Consider the following 21,088-nt stretch of genomic DNA (forward strand, 5'->3'; position numbering starts at 1 on the left):
ACCAGGACTGGGGCTGAGGTGTAGAACAGGTGTGACTCAACTTGCAACATTACCTGAAGATCCTGGCGGGCCTGGTGGGCCTGGCAATCCTTCCCCTAGATAAGAGAAACCCCATGACTTATTAGGGTTAAAAGGTGGGCCTGGGACCCTCTGCCCAGGAGACGTGGCAGGGAAGCTCTTTCCTGAAAGATGGCCCAGAAGGAGGCTGAGCTTTGGGTCTCATTATCAACTACCTCCCATCGGGGAGCTCAGCTCTCACCTGCTGGGCCTCGGGGTCCTGGAGGGCCTGGAATAGAAGGTCCTGCAGAAGAGAGCAAAGAGGAGGCGATGCTGAACTCAGTGAGCCGACCCTGTTCCTGCTGCCTCACTAAGTGCCTGGAATTCTCTGTCCCTCAAAGACTCCCCACCTTTAAAAGATCCCAGAAGTGCTTACCTGGTGGACCATGTGGCCCAGGTGGACCTGGGGGACCTCGTAAATCAATACCTTCTGTAGAGAAAAGACAGCAAAAATGAGCAAAAGTTATACAAGGCTGTTTATTCTTTGCTATGCTCCTTACCCCTCACCAGGATCATCAGTCCCAGGCACCTCAGCTGCACCCATACCCTAGACACCAGGCCCTCAGTCATTGGCACAGGACCCTTCAGTTCCCCGTCTTCTAGGGGCACCCCTCATTCAGAGGCAGGGTGGGGCTGCACTCAAACTGTCTGATATCTGATGTGGGTATATGTAGTAATGGGTAAGAACTTGGGCTTCAGTGTCAGATAGCCTGAGTTCAAATCCCTGCTCCACCTCTTCTAGCTGGTGATTTGGGTAAGTTCTCAGCCTCTTTCATCTTCAGCTTCCTCCTTGCAAACCAGAAGCAATCAGACCTACATCGTTAGGGTGTTGTGAGGACTCAGTGAGATGCTGGTGAACACTAAGGGCTTAGCACAGTGTCTGGCACACAGTCAGTGCCTGACAGGGGTTGGCTATTGTCATGGCTGTTCAGCTGTCCAGGTGGCCTGCACATCTCTTCTTGGGCTTGTTAATACTTTGTGAACAGAAAAACCCGGGAGTCAACCCTCCCCTGCCAGGCTGTGGCTGAGAACCATGGACCCTTCTCATTGCTTTCTTTGAGTGGGGGATGCAGTACTGACATTCCCAGCTCACTTCGGAGGCCCCGCGTGGCCCTGGTCTTCTTTGAATCCCAAGAACTGCTCTGACAGCTGCCCCAGCCCCAGTGCCAGTGACTCACCCTCCCACACCAGACAAAACCCCCGCTGTTTCTTCTCAGCTTTTATTGCATTCAGAGGAACTGGTCATCCTTACATCAGGACATTTGGGATGACTCACTGGTGCAGCTGCCACGGGGGCCACCACCACTCCCCCTCCAGTCCCTAGCGTCACCTGCCCCGCAGAGCAGGGTGGTACTCACGTGTAGAGAGGAACTCAGAGATGGAGCTGCTGCTCCCCAGAAATGATTCACCAGCAAGCCCTCGCTCCCCGCGTGGGCCTGTAGGGACACAGAGTTAGGGTGGGCACTGTTCACTGCAGCCCCTTTGTGCTTTTCCTCTGGAGAGGGCCTGGAGTGGGCCCAAGTGTATGGGGACCCAGGTGCAGGGTAGGACCTAGCTGAAGGTGGGCAGGGCCAAGGAGTTGGCTGCGGGCAGTCCAGGAGGGAGTGGACCAGGTTTCCTGAGCCTTATTGTTTGTTGGTATTTGCATAAATCGCTGGGCAGTGGCATAATGATCAGGGACTGGTCATGAGAGGCTGGAGGCCCATGAGAGTAGCCCAGCTCAACCATGACCAGGGTGCCACAGAGCCTTAGTCTCCCTGCTGGAGTTTAGCTAACAGAATGTCTTCTGGAGAGTCCCACCTCCTTAGGAAGGGGCAGAGAGAAGGCGTCTTCCCTAGCAGCTGAGACCTTGCAAGGCCCTTGGTGAAGAACCATGTTGTCCCCTCTCCTCCCTTTCCCAGATACACATCCTTCCCTCCTCTAAAGAACATAGGCCCAAGACCAGTCTCAGCAGGAGGTCCTCCTGACAGAACACAGGTGCGTTCTTTTAGGGTATGGCCTACCTTGCTGTCCTGGGAGACCAGCAGGGCCGGCAGGACCTGGAAAGGTGGTTGGGGAGGAAAAGGCTAAATCACACCTCTAGGGTCACAGTTCTGGAAAGAACTGAAAAAACGGCAGGCACCAGGGTATACACATGCCTTCCGCACAAGGCATGGATGGGACAGTGGCCCAAGGAGATCAACTTGCTTATTTGAGAGCAATGAGCAGTAAGGACTAGCCCTTGGTCCACCTTGGTGAGAATACTTCTGACAGGCTCCAGAGCCCTGGGCAGGCAGGACTGCTCTTGCTGACCCTGTCCTTCAATGTTCAGGGGCTTCTTCTAAATGTCCCCAGTGCCCTCCTCTCACTGGAGCTTACCAGAAGGGAAGGCTGTCTTGGTCATGCTAAGTTGTATACTTCATTTATACATGCACATTTTTAAATCATTAAAAAATACATACAAGAAAATAACGGGCATTTTGGAAAAATATTACTCATAATTCTTCAATGTGCGAGCCTTTCGTGTTATTTCTTTCCAGCTTTTTTTTTTGTTGTTGTATCTTGTAAAAATAGAGTTGCAATCACAGAGCACGTATTATTGAGCATCCTACTTTTTAAAATAACACTGATATTTCCTAGGAACTTTCTTCAAAAGCCTTCATATTTTTTTAGCCAGTTCATTGTTATTGGGCAATTTTGGAATATCTTCTTCAAGCATGTGGTTGCCCGTGATGCATATTGTCAAGCTGTTTTCCAAAAGAAAACAAAGGGCTTGAGGGCCAAATGTCCTGATTGCCCAAAGCAGAATCACCTGGGTCAAATCCTGGCTCTGCTGCTATCAGCTGGGTGACCTTAGGCCAGTCGTTTACCTGCTGGAGCCTCAGCTTCCCCATATGTAAATGCAGACAGCAGCATGAGCCTCCTGCGGCGCTGAGCGGGCTTAGTGAAGCAGTGCCTGCGCAGTGCTTTGAGACCTTTCTGTGCAAAGCAAGGCTCAGGCAGTTTTCGGGGAAGGGTAACTGATCTACCTCATTGTCCAAGACTAAAAGAGAGTTTGGCTTTCTCAGTTCTCCTTACTCTCCCCTGAGTTCCTGCCCTGAGTTTCAAGATTTGGACAAACACCTCTATAGTCAAATGCAACCAAGACCTGCTGCTGATTTGGGAGGAAACAAGAAAACTTGGACTGACCTGGGGAGCCTGCAGGTCCTGGGGGTCCCATAGCTCCAGGAGGTCCCGGGGGGCCTGGGACAGTGACAGTCGATGACCCCTCTGAAAACAGAAGGCACGTGGAAGACTGAGCCACCTTCTTCAGAGGCTCTAGGGCCCAAGCATAGCCATCATCCCAGTGGCACTTTCTCTTCTCAGCTCAGTGGTGGGGGAAGATAAACCTCCCTCACTGCTGACCCAAAGAAATCGCCACTTCATCACACCCAAAGCACTGTGCCCGCAGTGGGTGCTTCTTGACCGGCATTAGGCAGAGACAGGACAGATGGCCCAAACCTTGTGGAGGAAGATCCCTCCCTGCGGCCTACCTGCAGTCACGATCTTGCCTGGAGCTCCCGGTTCACCTGGGAGGGGAGGGAAGGAAGGGGAGCTGTTATTTTGAGGACCTAAGAGTGGCTCAATAAGTCATTTTCAAGGCTTCTGATTGCATTTGAGACCCACTTCTGGGCCTTTCGCCCTCAGGTTAAAGGCATTTGAATGAACGGGAGGGGAGTGTCCAGGACGCATTAAGTGCCAGTCTCTCAGCTGGAGACCTGGAGGCTGGAGCATCCGTCTTCTTGTCCACATTAGCTTTGGAAGAGACTGGGATTCAGAGAAGGGACTTCACTCATTTGACAGTTTGGAGAGTTTGCCACTCAGTGAGGCCAGAAAAGGCCCGGCTTGAGTTCCATTTGAACTTTCAAACTGTATCTTCTCCCACAGTGAGCCACACAGGAGTCTTACTAGGGACTGTCTTCTGTGGGGAAAATTACCAAATGCTCAGAGGACAGAGACAGGGAGCCCAGGGTAGAGTGGGTCCCTAAGGAACTCCACAGCAGTCTAGTTTCCTGGGACAGCAGTAGAGGCAGAATTTAAAAAGAGTCCTGGTGCTGTAGTGGTTAAGAGCTTGGCTACTAACCAAAAGGTCTGCAGTTCTAATCCACCAGCTGCTCCTTGGAAACTCTATGAGGCAGTTTTTCTCTGTCTAAAGGTTGCTGTGAGTTGGAATTGACTCTCCGGCAACGGGTTCATGGGGCTGGTAAGTTTGGGGAATCCTGATTAAATAAAGGTTAACAGATCTCTTTTCTGCCTTGTGTCTCAGAGTTGAAAATGAAATGTGAGTAGAGGATTTCCAAGAAGAGAACAGTGCATTCATGTATTCCCAAAATGATCGATCACTGGGTGCCTTTCAGTGAAGTGTCTCTTGGGGCTGGAGATCCATGAACTTGCTGGGGGAAACCAAGCAAGAGGAGTAGAGGATGGCAAAACTCTTCAGTGGGGGATACTTCAGGGACCTTGTTTCTCATTCCACAAGGTCTGTGAGCAATTAAATGATTCACACAATGAAAGGATGATATTGATTTACCTCTTAAGGGGAAGTAGAAGGATGGTTTCTACTCGCTGTCCTCCAGTTGGGAGTCCAGGCCAAGAGAGGAGGAAGCACTTGAGTTTGTTTTGTTGGCCCACAACCCAACATTAGGTTAAGTGTCCCCTCTTGTGTACATTATCTAGGGAGGGTGTGAAGCACAGGCCCTTGAGAAGTGTAGGGCTTCTGGTATCCTTGGGAATCCCAAACCCTGCTGGTCTCTTACTGAGGAAACCGTCAGTCCATGAACAGATCTATGGGCCCAGAGATTTGTCTTCCTGGAATGCGTGAACTCTGTTGTCATTATCTTGAAACTACATTTATTCATCCCCAAGAAAAACTCTTTGGCTCAACCTATAATTCAAGAAGTAATCTCTGGAAAGCAGTTTTTTTTATCCCTTGGGTCCCACCAAGGGTGACAGTGACTGCTCATGACAGAGCACAGTGCCACAGAATGACAGTTTTCAGGAACATGGTGTCACAGGAACAGAAGAAGGGCCACCCCTGAGCACTACTTATCTGTGGACTAGCTCAGGATTGGGGGCTGAGGGTACAAACTAGGCAATGACCAGAGGAGCAGAACAGGACAAGAGAGTCCCTGTGCATGTAGGTGCTGCCACACTGGCCCCAGTGAAACCACTGAGGATAAATTCCCCCCTTGACACTGTGACTTTTGCCCCCGTGGTAACATCTTCCACACTCCTCTCTGCCTGCACTGAAGTTGCCTCTCAGAAAGGCTCTGCTACCCAGTTGCCCCAGACATATGTGACTGAGAAGGCCAAAGGTGATTCCCCACCCAGGGGAACTATCCTGTTAGTAGGGAACCAAGCCTAAGCTAGGGGGATAAAGCAACAACGGGGACATTTCAGAGAACAGCATCCCTCCTAGATGCTCCTGCAATAACAGCCTTTTAAAGCAAGGTTCTGCTTTGTGGGACGGGTAGGTGAGTTGAGTGGGTGGGCCTTGAGAACTCAAGGCTTAGCTGCTCAGAACAAATCTCTGGACTCCCCAACCTCACAGCCTTCCGCTGGAGCCACTAGATGCCACTGTTGATCCAGGCTCGGCCAGAGTGATGCCTCCCTCTTGCAAATCCCCTTCCCTGCCATGAAAATGTTTAGTGAAAAGACTATCTAATTTGGAAGATCACTTACCTTTAAGCCCTGGTTGGCCGGGGCTACCAGGAAGTCCTGATGTGGTTAAAAACAGGTAAGTCAGAATGATGAGTGCCAGCAAGTCCAGACACCTTCCAGCTTCAGCGAGAGCCCTGGTCACTCAGCACAACCACAGTCATCTACTGAAACCCTGAGTCTCATCTGGGCTTAGCCTTCTGCTTCAGTCCAAGTGGCCCGTCTGGGAGCCTCTTGCTCTGATTCCTTCTCCTTCTCCAGGAAAAGGGGCAACAACTGGGCTTGAGGAAGGCAGAGGCCCACAGGCTTAGCTCTGGGGATTCCAGTCTTTCTGTTCTGTGAGCCACCTCATAGCCTGCAAAGCTCTCCCATAGAGTAGTGGCTGGGCTCCCTCTATCTAATCCAGCACCCCTCTCCTTGCCTTATCTACCCCTAGGCTGCCATGAGTTAGAATCCACTCGATGGCAACTTATTTGTTTTGGAGTTCAGTACATGTCCTGGAGCCAGGCTCGGCCTGCAGAATTTACTCCTTGCCAGAAACATTTGAAGTATGTCACCATGTATTCCATTTTGGGGGGTCTCTGCTTGATTTCATTTTGCATCTTTGCCCAGTTTCCTTTAGGATTTGGGGCTGGTGTAGTGACAATTTCCCAAATCCAAATGAGTGCACACTGGTCCAACTATAGGACAGGCTTTAACACAGACGCTGTTCCAGAGAAATGGCCCTTCTGAACCAGGGGAGTGTCCACTCCTTGCCAGGCCAGTGGAGAGTGGGCCTCTGTGGGGTCAAAGGGCCTGCTCATCTCCACAGGCCTGGGACCCTCTTCTGGGAATTCCTGCACCAGTGACAACGGGGCAGAGGGAGAGATTCAGTAGGTGATCTGAACTCATTTCTACCAGAATGGCTTTTGAATGTCCTGTGCATGCACACTTTTTTCTTCTCAAGGTGTTTCTCAAGACTGCCAGGAAAAGGATCTGAGCCTAGGTTTGCTGGGGGTGGGGGTGGTGTGGAGGGTGGGAAGGGAGAAGGAACTCTAAGGTGGCTGGAGGAAAAGCCTTTGCTGCATTGGCTGTCCCAGGAGGAAGTGGGAGGCCTCTCAGGTGGCATTTAGAGATGGGAGTGACTGATGACTCACCCTGAGGTCCTTGGGGTCCCGTGAGACCTATAGAAAATAAGCACATGAGACAGAGATGACAGATTGGAGATGTCCTTAAAGAGCCACACTCCCAAAGGCAGGGGCAGGAGGACACACACACAGCAGTGAAAGGGGCTGGGGGTGCAGGAGGACACCCCCTGGGGCTGCGGCAGCCAGACTTCAGTGTCGTCCCAGCACTGGATAAGGAGCATTTCTTTGGGCTTTGCAGTGAAGTGACTGGCTGCTCCACTAGAAGATGGCTCTTACCTATGTGTGGCCTCAGATCCTTTTGGAAACTGGAGAGCCATGAACCCAAAAAACTCACACACTCAGAGACCCCCAGCGCCCCCCCACGCTCCCCTGAGGAAGAGCCCCTGTCTTAGCACTTCCCATCTCTGTACCAGTCAGAGGAGACAAATGGCTCTCCCCATTCCTCAGAGCCACCATTTCTGCACTTGCTTTGACTTGTTATTCCTGCCACCCTGAGAACTTGCTCTTGCTTTGCCTTCAATGGAGGCTCTAAGTCTAGTGGGTACCGGTGAGGAGCCAGGTGCGGGCCAAGGAGAGGTGGGCTGAGGAGAAGAGTTCAGAGCAGGAGATACTGAGGTGATTTTCAACTCTGCCATTTTTAACTGAGTCCTTGCCCCTTTCTAGAACTCCTTGCTTTCGGCTATTAATCTCTCTCTTCCAAATTCTCAGGCTTGGTGACACAGAGGTGCCAGGTCTCATGGTCACTGCACACAACACGAGACCTAACATCCAGCCCCTTGGTTGTGGCAGTTCCCTACTGAGCTGCTGGAAGAAAATGGGATAAGACACCCACACCCACACCCACACACACACCCACACACACACACCCCACAGCAGAGCTGTGGCTTTTTCTTTCTGCTCTCTTACCTGGCTTTCCTGGGTCTCCAGAAGGTCCTGGTAAGCCACGGATTCCAGGCATCCCTGTGAGACCTTGTTCACCTAGACAGAGCATGACCAACATGGAAATGCTTTCTATTTAGGGAAGCTGAACTGATCAACAAACCTGAGTTGATGGTTTTCTGGGGTTTTACTGACTGACTTGCTGGCAGGTGGGAAGGAGAAGCGGGAACAAGAACTGGACCCTGTATGTTTCCACACAATGTAGGTCTCTCTGCATTATAGCTAAGGGGGCAGGGGCAATACCCTGGGACATGGGCAGGACACAGATTGGTGGGCAGGAGGAGGTAGTGAGAGTGAAGCGAGCAGATCAGTGACTAACCTCTTGGGCCTTGTTGTCCGTCAGGGCCAGCGGGACCTGGAAAAGAAGAACCAAAGCCACCAGTCACTCCTGGAGCTATTTCTGTGCCTCCTTCCCTCTTCTGTCCCAACAGTTTGGAAGTAAGTTTTCTCCCAGGTGGGAAGCCCATGGCAGCCCTTCCTAATACCATCAACCATGGAGGGAGTCCTGTCTTTGTTACACCCTTTGGGTGTAGCTTTCTCCCTGTGCTCTTCTCCTACAATGGCAATTTTCTATTTTCCTGCTTAGCATTGTTCAGTGAGTCCCCATCGCTTCTCCAGTGCCTATGGTGGGGCTCAGCACATACCAGATGCTCCAGAAATATCTGTGAACTATGACAGTCCTCTGCCCAGCACTCAAGGTCTTTCCAGTTCTTGTCTTCACTGCTCATGATGCTGCCTGTCATCCTCGCTGGAAGAAATCTCTCCCTCCACTGTATCCTTAGACACTCTGTACCTTCCATAGCACTTGTCACCTTTGGCTTCATACAAGCTTTATCCCCCTAAAAGGGAGGTAAAGTATCCTACTGGTCCAACACAATGTCCTGAATACAGTTAGTGCTTAGTAACTGCCTGTTAAATGAATGAGCACACGAATACTTGCCCAACTCCCAGCTGGGACATGATGCTAAACACCTGGCCCTCTGAGGGTTTTTGGCAAGCCTTCCATATCCTAGCGGACAGGTACCTCAGTAAATGTCAGCAAAAGGGTTATAACTTGGATCTGGCTGTGAGACTAGCTCGGGGGTACCAGCGCTGTGTCTCGGACACTAGGGATTCCAAAGACCTCAACACTTCTCTGTCCTCCCCAGGTTACAGGGAAGCCTAGAGTCAGGAACCAGGGTGGAAGGACCAGTGCCCCACCAAACCCTCCCTGGAGCAGCGAGAAACTGACAGAGACATCTGCAGCACCCTGAGCCCCAAGGAGGATGCCCGACCACAGAAAAGACCTGTAAACTCAGCCTGTCCTAGGAGGTGGCAGGTTAGAGAACAAGAAGAGGAAGAGGCAGTTATGAGAAGACGGATCTTAAACTCACTAGGGCCATGATGACCGCTCAAATCAGGTAGACTCAGCGTGCTCCTGTGGGGCACTTACCCATTGCTCCTTTAGCCCCAGGCTCACCCACAGCACCAGGCAAACCTCTCAAGCCAGGCTCGCCTGCAAAGGAAAAGGGAGCAGCTGGTCAGAGGCTTTTAGCTTTGAGTGCTTCAATAGTGGTAGAATGTTCCCAGCTACCTCCACTGCCTCCAGAACCTGCCACTTCCCCAATCAGAGGAGGCTGGGTGCCAACCAGAGGCTGGGGAAGCAGCTTCTGCTTTCATTCCATGCTCAGGGCCACCTGATTCCCCCGGCAGTGGGCATGGGCTACCCAGAAGTCATGCCTGGTCTGAATGGGCAAGTGTATTTTTCTTATTTCCTTGGCAGCAGAAAGGTGCCCCTTGCAGCCAAAGTATTAGTACCATTAATTTCCCTTTTAATTGAACAAGTTGGCTGACGGTAAGTGGCTGAGAAGGCACAAGTGGTACAAATTTTCTGCTATTTTGGAAAGTGTTTAATTTTCTCAACCGGATTACCCACAAGAATCAGGGATAGTCACGAACTTCCTTTTCCGTCCCAAACATTTACTCTCTGCACCATACGTTTTGATCTTATATTCATTCAGTGCTTTATTTTATCTTGTCTTGTGTTTTTTTCTAGATTGCAAGCTCCCTGAAGGTTTTTAGACAAAGACTCTGACTCATATATCTGTGTTTTTCTCCCACTTCTTGTACCGAATGGACTTACAAAAAGTCATTATTGAATTCAGTAGATTCCTATGTAGGACTGACCTGTGAGGCCTCGGGATCCTTTCTCGCCATGGTCACCTAAAACAAACGTGGTGGGGAAAGGGAGGGAGGAAATGTCATTTGGGAGCAAGAAAATAATCTCACCCAGCAATAGGTGGGAAATTGATGTTGGGTGGGTTAGCACAATGTTGGCAAGAGCACAGCACTAACGAAGCCAAAGGAGCAGGCTGGATCTCTCCCAGGGCCAGGTTCTGCCACCAACTGTCCACCAAACCCTGCTGTTGCACACATGGGAGCTGTGGGCACAAGGAGGACCAGACCAGAGGTCAGGTGCCATAACCTGCTGCCTTTTCAGCACTGCAAGGACCACCCAACCATGATGTTGGGCACATCGCACTCCCTCTTTGTGTCTCAGTTACCCTGTTGGTGAGGCTGGACTAGAATGAGCTGTCAGATCCCTCTCAGCTCCAGGGTGTTGGAACCAGAGTTATCTATGTTCTCTGACACTGGGGCAGGCCTCACATTGGGGTTCTCTGAAGCTGGGGCAGGGCTCACACCGGGGATCTCAAGAGCTGAGCAGACTACAGTGATGACTGAGCAGCAGCAGGGAGCAACATACCTTTGGGTCCTGGCGGTCCCATAGGTCCTTTATCACCTGAAAAGGAAATGGACACCTCTGCGTAAATGGCCTTGGAGGGGAGGACGTGGGAGGGGTGGTGTCTGTCTCTGAAGATGGGCTCCCACTCCATCCTAGCCTCACCTTCACTTCACTCACCTGTTGGTCTGCATGGGCTGCTGGTCATGTCTATCAGACCCTCCCTGTCCCCTCAGACCTCCTTCTTGAGTAAGAGGCATATGTAAGGTGGCATCCCCTTCCCCACAAGCCCTCCCTGCCAGCTTACCTTTGACACCAGGGAGTCCCACTTCACCTTGGAGCCCTTGGAGGCCTATAGCACCTGCCAAGCAGAGGAAACCACGCAGGTGGATGAGTGTCAGTAGTTTTGAAAGGACTGAACATGCACACGTGTGTGCACATGCGTGCACACACACCCACCCACCCACACACACACCCCTGGAGTAAAAAGTTGAAGGGCTGCTTTCCCTCTTCCTCACAGCCCTGCTAAAGCATCCTGGCCCAGGTAACTTGCGCCCCTGCCGACGACTAGGCCCTGGGCATGAGAATACCTTGTAGTACTCTGGCAGAGACTTTGGCCTGCATTACAGTGTGGGCTGGGGCTGAAGTTCTCAAGACAGCAGATGAGCTCTTTGGCCCATAGGGAATGAGGCAGAGGCGAACACTTTGCTCAGACTAAGGCAGGGTGAGAGCTTCCTATTGCTCTCATCCAGGTGAACTGGAGTTTATGTCTCTAGGAAGCTGTTTATAATTGCTTTTTATGTTGCTTTAAAAAAGTTTTCCTTTAAATTCATTTTCTTTGCCCCATAAATTGTATGCATTTACAAGCAGAGGTACACTCACCTGGGGGGCCCTGTGGGCCAGGAGAACCACTGGAACCTGAGAAGGAGAATGCATCAATGATTAGCCAAGGGTCAGGCACAGGCCAGGGACACCTGAAACCAGGTGAGCTCTGAAGGGCAGGTCGGAAGGGGAATGGGAAGCCTACTTCCAGGTGAGGACTATGTATGTGTGTGTTGTCCACATGGTGTGGGTTCTTGCCAGGACTCCAGAAATCAGTAGGTCCAGGAGTGACCCCATTGCAAAATCCTCCTTAGGGAGGACGCTGCAGTTGGACTGGATCAAGAAACTCCTTGCTCCTTCCTCATCAGAGTAAGACATAGGGGTTAGGAAGGAGAGGTGACCTGGTTGGCATCAAGCCATGAGAAGAGCTCATTCTCCCTGGGCTGTCTGGATGCGTTGCTTTCAAATATGTTCATCTGGGTCCCAGTCTGTTGAGGAAATTGTCTGACTTCTGATTTCCTGAATGATCCAACTACCCACTTAGGAACCACTGCTCCTGCACAGGCCTGAGGCCCCCTCCCTGGGAAACTTGGATACTGTCCTGGGTGCTTGACTTACCTTTGGGGCCCACAGAACCTGGGACACCAGGTGGGCCCTGAGGTCCTGGCTCACCAGCAGGCCCTGAGGAGAAATGGTAGAGTGAGCCCTTTAGGAGAGTCCACAGTTTGGTTACCCTTCCAGCCCGGCTGTGCCTTTTGGAAGTGGTGTTTTCCTGCTAGTGGTCTCTGATTTTATATTACATGGAGTCTGGCACCTAGTAGGCACTCAATAAATGATTTGTTGCCTGGTTAAGCAGGTTTCTGGACAATCTTTTGGCATTGAAAGACTTCCTGGTGTCTGTGCTTCGTTTCCCCTGATAGAGGCATGGGTAAGAAGCTAATTTCAAAAGCTCCACAACCCTCTCCAGTGCTGGGTCTGTGTCTCTGGGGCTTCTCCTTCCTCCCTGTAGGGTTCCAGCCATGAGAGGCTCTAAGGCCAGCCCCACTCAGCCCTGATATCCAGCCCTGCCCACCCTTCATTCTCCATCTTAGCCCTGACTTCTCCTTCTCCTCATCACCCGACTCTGGGCAGAAGGTTTTCTCCCTGTGACCACTTTCTCCACAGATTCAGAGCAAGGCTGACTGGCTTTCAGCCCCAGGCTGAAGCTGCAGCCAGGCTTGGACCCTGTCAATAGCCCACTGTCTCCCAAGGGCCTAGCATAGACCCTGGCTCAAGGCGGGTGCTCAGTAAAGGTTATTGAAGGAAGAAGGGAGAGAGAAATGAAAAGAAGGAAGGACATAGCTAACCCTCTTGGTGAAGGAATTTTTGTCTTACCTCTGTCTCCTTTCTCACCAAACCCAGGAGGCCCTGGGTCACCGCGGTGTCCTGGGGGACCTTCTCGCCCTCTCAGGCCCATTGGTCCCTCCATGCCAGGCTCTCCTAAAGAAGAACAGCCAACCTCAGAGTTGTGATCCTGATCCCAGAACCAGCTAAGGGCTTCACCAGCAGCATCTCGTTGGCAGAATGCTTGCCTAGAGCCTCTTCACTGATCTCCTTGCTTCTATTCTTGCCCTTGTAGCCTGGGCTCAACCAAGAAGCCAAAGTGATCCTTTAAATGTAAGTAGATCATGTGCCAGTTCTGCCCTAAACCTGCAAATGACTTATTGACTCATTGCAGTATAAACCAAGGTCCTTACGATGCCCTCTGAGTCCCTATGTGACTTGCCTCCCTCCTCTGCTCCAGCCAGGGAAGCCCCCTCGCTGTTCCTTGAGCCTGCTGGGCACACTCTTGTCTAGGCTGCTCCATCTGCCTGGAATGTTCCCCCAGAACATTCAGGGCCTCCTCCCTCACTCTCTTCAAGTCTTTGCACAAATGATGCCTTCTTGGTGAGGGCTTCCTTGGTCTCCCTACTCCCAGTAAACATCCCCTTCAGCACTCCCAGCGTCACTGCCAGGCTCTGTCCTTCCCATTTCAGGGATCACCTCCTCACATGCCATCAAGTACTTCATGTACTTATTCTGTTTATTGTCTTTCTCCCCCGCAAAAATGTAAGCTTCACAACAACAGGGGTTTGTCTGTTTTGTTCACTGATATCTTCCCGGTGCCTGAAACAGGCACATAGCAGGCACTTAATAAATGTTTATTGAATAAATGAATGAATGGAAAAAAACGGTTCTTACCCACGCTGCCTTTTTGTCCCTTTGGTCCTTCTGGACCTGGATGGCCCAAGAGCCCAGGGATACCTGTGGATACAGAAGAATACCTCAGCCCCTAGTTGCCTTCCAGAAGCTGGCAGCTAGGACTGAGTGGCCCACAACACCAGCAGCAACATTTCGTAAACTGAGTCAGCAGGCCATCAGTGGCTACACACCTGGAGTCCCAGGGAGTCCTCGATCACCTGTGGGGGCAGAAATCAAAAAGAGAAGTCAGCCAAAGGACCAAAGCCTGATTCCCTAAAGGAACCGTGGGTGGAATTCAGGTAGGGTTGCCAAATTTAGCAAATAAAATACATAGGATGCCCAGTTAAATATGCCTTGCAGATAAATAGCAAATGCGTTTTTAGTATAAGTATACCCCAAAGAGTGCATAGACTATTTATACTAGAAAATATTGTATGAGACATGCTGATACCAAACAATTATTCATTGTTTATCTGCAAGGCAAATTTAACTGGACGTCCTGTATTTTATCTGACAACTCTAACTAGATTCAGGGGCTCTGGAACCACCTGGAACTATCAGTCCCCCTCTCCCAGCATGGTCAGGAGGGGCGTGGCCTCCAAGCTGGTGCCTTGGGGAAGGGGTGCTAGGACAGGGGTGTGTACATGGGACGGGGGAGGCTGAGAAATCATGAAGAGAATAAAGCAAGGTGCAAGGCCAACGTAGAACTCCCGTTCCTGCACTGGGGCTGCTTGGGAAAGACAGTGGAGCTGAGGAGAAAGAGGGGCAATCTTATCACCGAGGGCAGTGAGGTTCTCAGTATGGACTATGCACCTGGGTGACTAAGAACACAGACTCCTGGCCCCACGCACACCTGCTGCATCAGAGGCTCCAAGTGGGGCCCAGAATCTTCTGGTGACTCCCATTCACACTGAAGTTTGTGAGCCCCAGACAGCTAGATGAATGAGAACCTGCTGCTCTGTGGCCAGCCAAGGGTCACTGAGACTGGAATCCTCACCCCCCACCCCATGCACCTGTTCCATCAATGGCCCGATCACTTTTCTGAGGAAAGATATCAGTTTCCTACAGCACACGAGAGTGTGCCACCCAATTTAGCAGATGACTGTCCCCTGCCTTACTCTGTGGAGTACCTTTCCTATGAGTATGTCTTACGGTTCCAGCTACACTGCAAGTCCTCTAAAGGCAGGTCTCGTTGCTCAGACTGGATTGCCCAGATGACGTTACCCCCCGGCCTCCCACACCTAACACCTCTGGGCGCAGGCTGATCACTGGAGTGGTGGTTCCTGGCCTGGTTCCTCAGAATTAATCTGGGGAATCCAGCCCCAGAAAGTCTGATTCAGGGGGCCTGAGGTAGGGCTTAGCAATCTGCATGCTTAGAAATCTCCCCAGGTGGCTGTGATGTAGCAGGTCCTCAGGCTGCCCTTTGGAGCCTCAGGTAGGTGAGGGCCCTTGATGGAGGCCACCTCAGGGCCCTTGATTCTGGGAGTGTCCCTGGAGCCCTCAGAAGGGCTCTGTCATGAAGTCCTCCTCCTACTTCACTCGCCTCAAAAAACCCCAAGGGTCTGGGGCTGCCCAGCTACTCTTGGGTCCTACCACAGAGAGGCAATGGTCAGGAAGAATGTGAGGTGGGTTTCCTGACTCTGACTGACTGCTTTAAACCATCAACCCTCACTCCCATTTAAGGCATTAATTTCCATGTTGTATTTACCTTTAGGGCCTTGACTTCCCATGTCACCTAAAATCAGAAAGAGATAGAAACTATGAGATGAGGTACCCAAGGGCCATTCCCTCCCTAGTATCTTCAAACCATTTAACAAGATTCCAGTGTGAGGAGATGTGTGGCGTGGTCCCCTCAGGCCCCTCTGCACCACACGGGCACCACCCTGCACCCCTCTCAGATGATCCCTTAGGTACGTCCTGTTCTGAAAGAATCTGACTGTGAAGCCAATTCCCAGCCCTCTCCACAGATACAGTAAGATCGTTCAGTTTCTCATCCTTCAATTTGGAAAAAAAGAAAAAGAAAAAAAAAAAAAGTGTTTTCTAATCCTCCCAGGAAACCAAGCTCCAGTTACAGAAATGAAAGAAGGAAGGACCTACTGTACCACAATACCTTTAGGGCCAGGGCTTCCTCGGAGATTCCCTATGAAAGACAGTGGAACCTAGATTAGTTTCACACCTTCTGTGTCCCTCTTGCACACACAAGAAGGGCCCCAGTGTGATACTGTGGGGGGAAAACCAAGATTAGGATTAGGGCTCAGATTCTAAACTGTTCTAGTTATAAGATCTTGGAGAAGTCACCTCTCCAGGTTTCAATTTTCCCAGCAGTAAAATGGGATCACAATACCAGTCATTCCTTCCTAACAGGGCTGTTGAGAGGATTAAATAAAGGAGGTGAGAAGTTTGGGGACCCTGAACAGTGTACTGCTCCTCACAGATGCAAAGGGCCCATCAATTCAGACTCACCATTTTCTTGTTCAGTCATTAGCTTGCTCTTCACGAATACCCAGAGTGCCTCCTGACTTTGGCCGTCCAGCCTGCCTGTGCCCAGGTCCGTTCCCACCCCGGGTGTGACACCCAGGAGACGTTCCTTGTTGGCGCTCTCTATCTTCTCAAAATTTATCACACCGGTCTTGATTTTCTCCAGTTCATCCACTCGCGCTTTCAGTTTTCTCACCTCCTCCGCTGAAATGGACAGGTAAGAGGCAATGTCACCCAGAGGTGCCTCTATCCAGTGCCTTTCAAAACACTACTCCTCTGGAGACCTGATGGGGGACACTGGGGTTTCTGGCCTCTTCTTCATTTTGATGGAACGTTTACGATGAGACAATCTGTTGTAGTCGCCAGCGGGATTGGTTACTCAGAATCATAAAGAGTAACAGAGCCTTGGGGACAGAAGCCTGGCCTGGGAGTCAGTCTCCTTCTCTGAGATGGGTAACAAAGCTCCTCCTTACTCCCTGAAACATGGAGTGAGAGCCGACAGACAGACAGATATGGGTGCTTTGAAAGGTTAAAAAAAAAAAAAAAAAGCTATGAAAAGGCATGGCCTTATTAACAAATGCTTAGAGCAGGTTGCTACAGGAGAGAGAGGGCAGGGCTGGGAGTCAGGAGGTGGATTTGAATCCCAACTCCACCACTAAGCAGCTGATTGTCCTTGGCCAGGTGCCTCCCAGAACCTCAGCTTCCTCATTTGGAGCAACAGCAGTTTGCCCTGAGATCTCCAGGCCCCTCTGATGCTTGAGACCACTCCCAGATCCCTGCTTTCTGGCCTTCTGCTGATGCATCGGCCATCCAGCCACCCTCGCCTCGTACCCAGAGCGATGAGGCCGAAGAGCAGCCCCAGGAGGAGCAGCCAGGTGAGCAGCAGGCCCAGCAGCCACTTCCACCAGCTGCAGCCGGAGCCACAGGGGTACCAGGTTGGCGCTGCCCCCCAGGGGCCTTTGCCACCAGCACCACTGCCTCCACCACTGCGGTCGTAGCCCTGGATTTCTGTGGAAGAGACGAGAAAGGTGAGGGGGATCCAGGCAGCTCCTCCTGCCTTTTTCCCTCTAGATGCTCTGGCTGTTGGTGACTTCCTGTGGGTCTGAGTGAATGAGTCAGGGCTTTAAAGTTCCTGTGTAACCAGGAAGGATGGGGCTGGCTCCTGGAATGAACACAGGGCCATGGCTGGTGAAGACAATCCTGGGCTCCAGCTGTGTGATGCTCTTGGTTTCGTTTTTTAGAAAATGAGGTTAAAGGATTACCTATTCCGTAGGGTGGTTGTTGAGTTAAATTAGATGAAGAACACAAAATAATTAGTAGGGGATGGAGCACATAACCAAACCAAAAAACCGAACCCTTTGCTGTCGAGTTGATTCTGACTCATAGCGATCCTAAAGGACAGAGTAGAACTGCCCCATTGAGTTTCCAAGGAGCGCCTGGTGGATTTGAACTGCCAACCTTTTGGTTAGCAGCCGTAGCATTTAACCACTATGCCACCAGGGTTTCCAATGAGATGAAGAATATGAAGTAATTAGCAGAGGATGGAGCACATAGTACTAGTTTAAAGGCTTTATTATTATTATATTGATTGGCCACAGCCCCCTGCATGCTATTAAACCCAAACCTAACGGCCCATCTCCATGTCTCACTTCACACAACCCTTTCTTTGTAACCCCCACACACCTAAAAATACACTCAGCACATAAGGGACTCACAATAAACTTTTTTTTTTTTTTTAAATGAAAAGGGCTTTAGTTCTCTAAAATGGGATTGTATCTCTTGACCCCTCCTCAACCACAACACTGAGGGAAGAGGGAAGGAACTAACACCTCTTCAAAGCATAAAGAGCTGGAGATGTGTCTGGCTTTAGTGTCATTTTCTTTTTGTGTGTGTATACCACAATTTGTTTATCCATTCATGTGTTGATGGACATTTGGGTTGTTTCCACTTTTTGGCTATTGTGAATTATGCTGCAATGAACATTGGGGTACAAGTGTTAGTTTGAATCTCTGCTTTAAAGTCTCTTGGGTATATTCCTAAGAGTGGAATTGTTGGGTCATATGGTAATTCTCTATTTAATTTTTTGAGGAAACTCTTAGTGTCATCTTGAAGCCTATATTGGGAGGTTCTGTAAAGACACACAACCATTCATATTGTGTTTCTCCTGCCCTGTTGGGAGACCCTGTACCTAAGGGTGTGTAGTGGATGTTGAGCAGGGGGCTGCAGCGTCCCTGAAGCACCATCACCTAAACCAAGGACACAGTCTAGTCTGCCCATTCCCTCCCACCCCTACCCTCCAGCTCCCTCTGAGCCTTCAGCAAACTCTCTAAAGATTCAAATTCCATAGGGTTTCCAAGGAGCAGCTAGTGGATTTGAACTGTCAACCTTTTGATTAGCAGCTGAGCTCTTAACCACCAGGGCTAACGATGGGTGGCTCATTTGTGCAGTTTCCAGGCTAGGAGGTTGTTATTGGTTCCATTAACCATAACCAGCCCCCTTGGTTCCTGTCACTGCCAAACCCATCATTCTCACCCACCTGCATAGGTGGCCTTGCCCTTGGTGGATGCTGTCTTCAGGTCTCCTGAAACACAAATGCCGAGGACACAGGTTTTCCCTGGAGTATTCAAACGGGAGGAGCCCTCAAGACTGCCTGCTTCTTGATTTGGGGAGGGCTTTAGGTTTTTTTTTTTTTTTTTAGGTAAATATGTCCTCCAGGCATCTTGCAAAGCAGCTAAGTACAGGAGCTCCATTAATTCAGTTCTCACTAATCAGATATTTGCACTAATCACTTCAACCAAGACACGGTTTAGCAAACAACTAATGGTGTGAAAAAAGCAGTGTTTTATGCTTCTTGAGATCTTAAATTCTTACAGCACAAAACATTTTCCGAGGACTGTTAGGGGTTACATTTGCATTCAAACAATAAACGTGAGAAATGAATGATTCCTTGGTTACGGGCCCTTTGAACACAGGTTCCTAACCTGGGGTAGAGGGAACCAGAGGGCATGAATGGGCTTGGTAGGAGATGTGCTTGAGTCCCTGAAAAACAAAAAAAAGCTACTTAAAAGTTGAGTGTTCATGGGCATGTGGGGGAATTTTCTAGAAAAATTGTCTATAGCTCCCATCAGATTCTGAAAAGGGTCTTTTGACTCCACAGCCCCAACTCCATCCCTAAAATATAAAATATAAAGAACACTAATTTGGAAGATCTTTATAGTCGGGCTCCAATCTTCCCTGCCTTCTCATAATTGTAATTGTAATTAATTTTGCATTTATTTGACAGTGTTCTGTGACTAACCCTTTCTCTTACTTTACTGACCTCCCTGTAATCGGTGGTTTGGGAAGATACTATAGGACTCAGAGCCCTGAGGAAATGCATTTATCCAGGAAAGAATCCAGATATTTTGGAAGAAAAATAAATAAATAAAGCAAGCAAGTGCTTTGCAAAAGATTTTTTCTATTAGTTCTGAAAATTATGGGCTGGCTAGTGAGGTGAAAAAGAAAAAAATACCACCATAGACTTTAAACATACCAGAGGAAGGCTTTTGCCTCAATATTGTGCACATGGATTACCTGGGAGCTGTTAAAATTCAGACTCAGATTCAGTAGGTCTAGGGTAGGGACTGGGAGCCCGCATGCTAACAGGTGCTTCCAAGGCTGCTCATCCACAACCACTCTGAGTATCAAGGTCTCAGTGGACAAATGAATGAACTGTGGATTGGCTGAAGTCAAGGTGGACAACTATCAAATCTGTTCTTACCATTAGCTTCAGACTTCAGGGTGGTGTCAGCAGTGTAGGTGGCTTGCTTTTCCTTTTTTAGGGTATCCTCTGAAAAAGAAGCTGTGTACCAAACCAATGATAATCCAGTCTGTTCTCTCCCAACCCCCTCTCCCCCCTCCCCGAGCCCTGCCCCATATCCTCTCCTGCTTTGAGAGGTTGAGGTTAACCTAGGAAGAAGAAAGCACAGTTTTCCTGGGGTTAATCCTCCCACCATTGAGTGTGGTTGGACACTTGCTGTGGCCCAAAGGCCCCTTGGCGAGCACTTAGCCTCAATGTTCTTGGGTTATCTGCATTCAAGGCAGATCCTGGGACACCTGATTCGGGCAGGCATTCTCCATTGGAATGGGATGACTGTGGTTTCATTAGGAAAATGTTGCAAACCACCTTGCTAAGACATTTGGTCTTCTACGTTATTCGCCTTTCTTCTGCAGCCTGATTCCTATAGGACCTTACTCGTAGCGATGCTTGCTGGGGAGGCAGTGAAGACCTTCCCGCTGTCCTTGGTCATGATCAGCAGCTCTATATCCTTCTTGGCGGGCACGTTGTCTTTCTCCAGGATCAGGAACTTACAGTCCTTGGGCGAAAGGTCATCATTCTGGGCAATTGTTGTGCTGGCTGGAGAGGAAAGAAGTGGGCAAGGAGGAAGGGAAAGGTACCAGGATGTGGATGGTGGGGAAAGAGAGGGGAGAGGGAAGAATTGAACAGAATAGGAAGAAAGAGTAGGAGGGGGAGGGAAAGGGAGAGATTAGCAGGTGCATATGAGGGGCCTCCTGCTGTCACTGACAGTGGTAACTACGACCACAGACACCCCTCCCCTGCGTGGCTGGGCCTGGCCATCAGGCAGCTGGCTAAGTGTCAGAGCACTGGGTACCGGCCTGTGGGGCTGCCTCCAACCTAGAGATTTACAGGATCTTTAGCGAATGGGCAAAAGTCTTCCTTGCCAGGCAGGCCTTTCTTTTATTAACTTGGCAGGTTCAAGTTTATCTTTCGGATCTTAAATGTTACACGCTCATGGAGGCCTTTCCTGCTGCCCCATTTAAAGCACTCCATCTCATACGCACACTTAAAAGCATTGATCATTTTCTGTAGTTATTTTGCGTATGGATTTGTCTACTTGTTTATCATCTGCCTCCTCCACTGGAATTGTTAGCTTGGTGAGGGCAGGACTTTAGCCTGTCTTGTTCATCCCGGTACTTCCAGCACATAGAACAGCGTCTGTCTGACACAAAGTAGGTGCTCAGTCAATATTTTTTGAATGAATTCTTGAGT

The 21,088-nt window shown here is 50.0% G+C and overlaps 1 protein-coding gene across 2 annotated transcripts in view; it reads right to left on the reverse strand.

The window, feature by feature from the left end:
* COL17A1 (collagen type XVII alpha 1 chain) overlaps positions 1–21,088 on the reverse strand; it is a 53,286-nt gene that overhangs the window by 10,369 nt on the left and 21,829 nt on the right. Inside the window, exons 14-40 of one of the 2 annotated variants that reach the window (XM_049855047.1) lie at positions 20,273–20,434; positions 19,799–19,879; positions 18,575–18,619; positions 16,870–17,046; positions 16,024–16,242; positions 15,671–15,700; positions 15,269–15,295; positions 13,752–13,778; positions 13,561–13,623; positions 12,715–12,819; positions 11,959–12,021; positions 11,401–11,436; positions 10,826–10,879; positions 10,543–10,578; positions 9,966–10,001; positions 9,232–9,294; positions 8,119–8,154; positions 7,767–7,838; positions 6,870–6,896; positions 5,758–5,793; positions 3,570–3,605; positions 3,226–3,306; positions 2,061–2,096; positions 1,416–1,493; positions 434–487; positions 260–301; positions 54–95 (exon numbers count right to left, since the gene is read on the reverse strand). In XM_049855047.1, coding sequence (XP_049711004.1) covers positions 54–95; positions 260–301; positions 434–487; positions 1,416–1,493; positions 2,061–2,096; positions 3,226–3,306; positions 3,570–3,605; positions 5,758–5,793; positions 6,870–6,896; positions 7,767–7,838; positions 8,119–8,154; positions 9,232–9,294; positions 9,966–10,001; positions 10,543–10,578; positions 10,826–10,879; positions 11,401–11,436; positions 11,959–12,021; positions 12,715–12,819; positions 13,561–13,623; positions 13,752–13,778; positions 15,269–15,295; positions 15,671–15,700; positions 16,024–16,242; positions 16,870–17,046; positions 18,575–18,619; positions 19,799–19,879; positions 20,273–20,434 — 1,764 coding nt within the window. The remainder of the gene's footprint in view (positions 1–53; positions 96–259; positions 302–433; positions 488–1,415; positions 1,494–2,060; positions 2,097–3,225; positions 3,307–3,569; positions 3,606–5,757; positions 5,794–6,869; positions 6,897–7,766; positions 7,839–8,118; positions 8,155–9,231; positions 9,295–9,965; positions 10,002–10,542; positions 10,579–10,825; positions 10,880–11,400; positions 11,437–11,958; positions 12,022–12,714; positions 12,820–13,560; positions 13,624–13,751; positions 13,779–15,268; positions 15,296–15,670; positions 15,701–16,023; positions 16,243–16,869; positions 17,047–18,574; positions 18,620–19,798; positions 19,880–20,272; positions 20,435–21,088) is intronic. The other variant, XM_049855048.1, reaches the window with a different exon arrangement.

This window comes from Elephas maximus, chromosome 16, assembly GCF_024166365.1.
Source record: "Elephas maximus indicus isolate mEleMax1 chromosome 16, mEleMax1 primary haplotype, whole genome shotgun sequence".
NCBI classification, from domain to species: Eukaryota; Metazoa; Chordata; class Mammalia; order Proboscidea; family Elephantidae; genus Elephas; species Elephas maximus.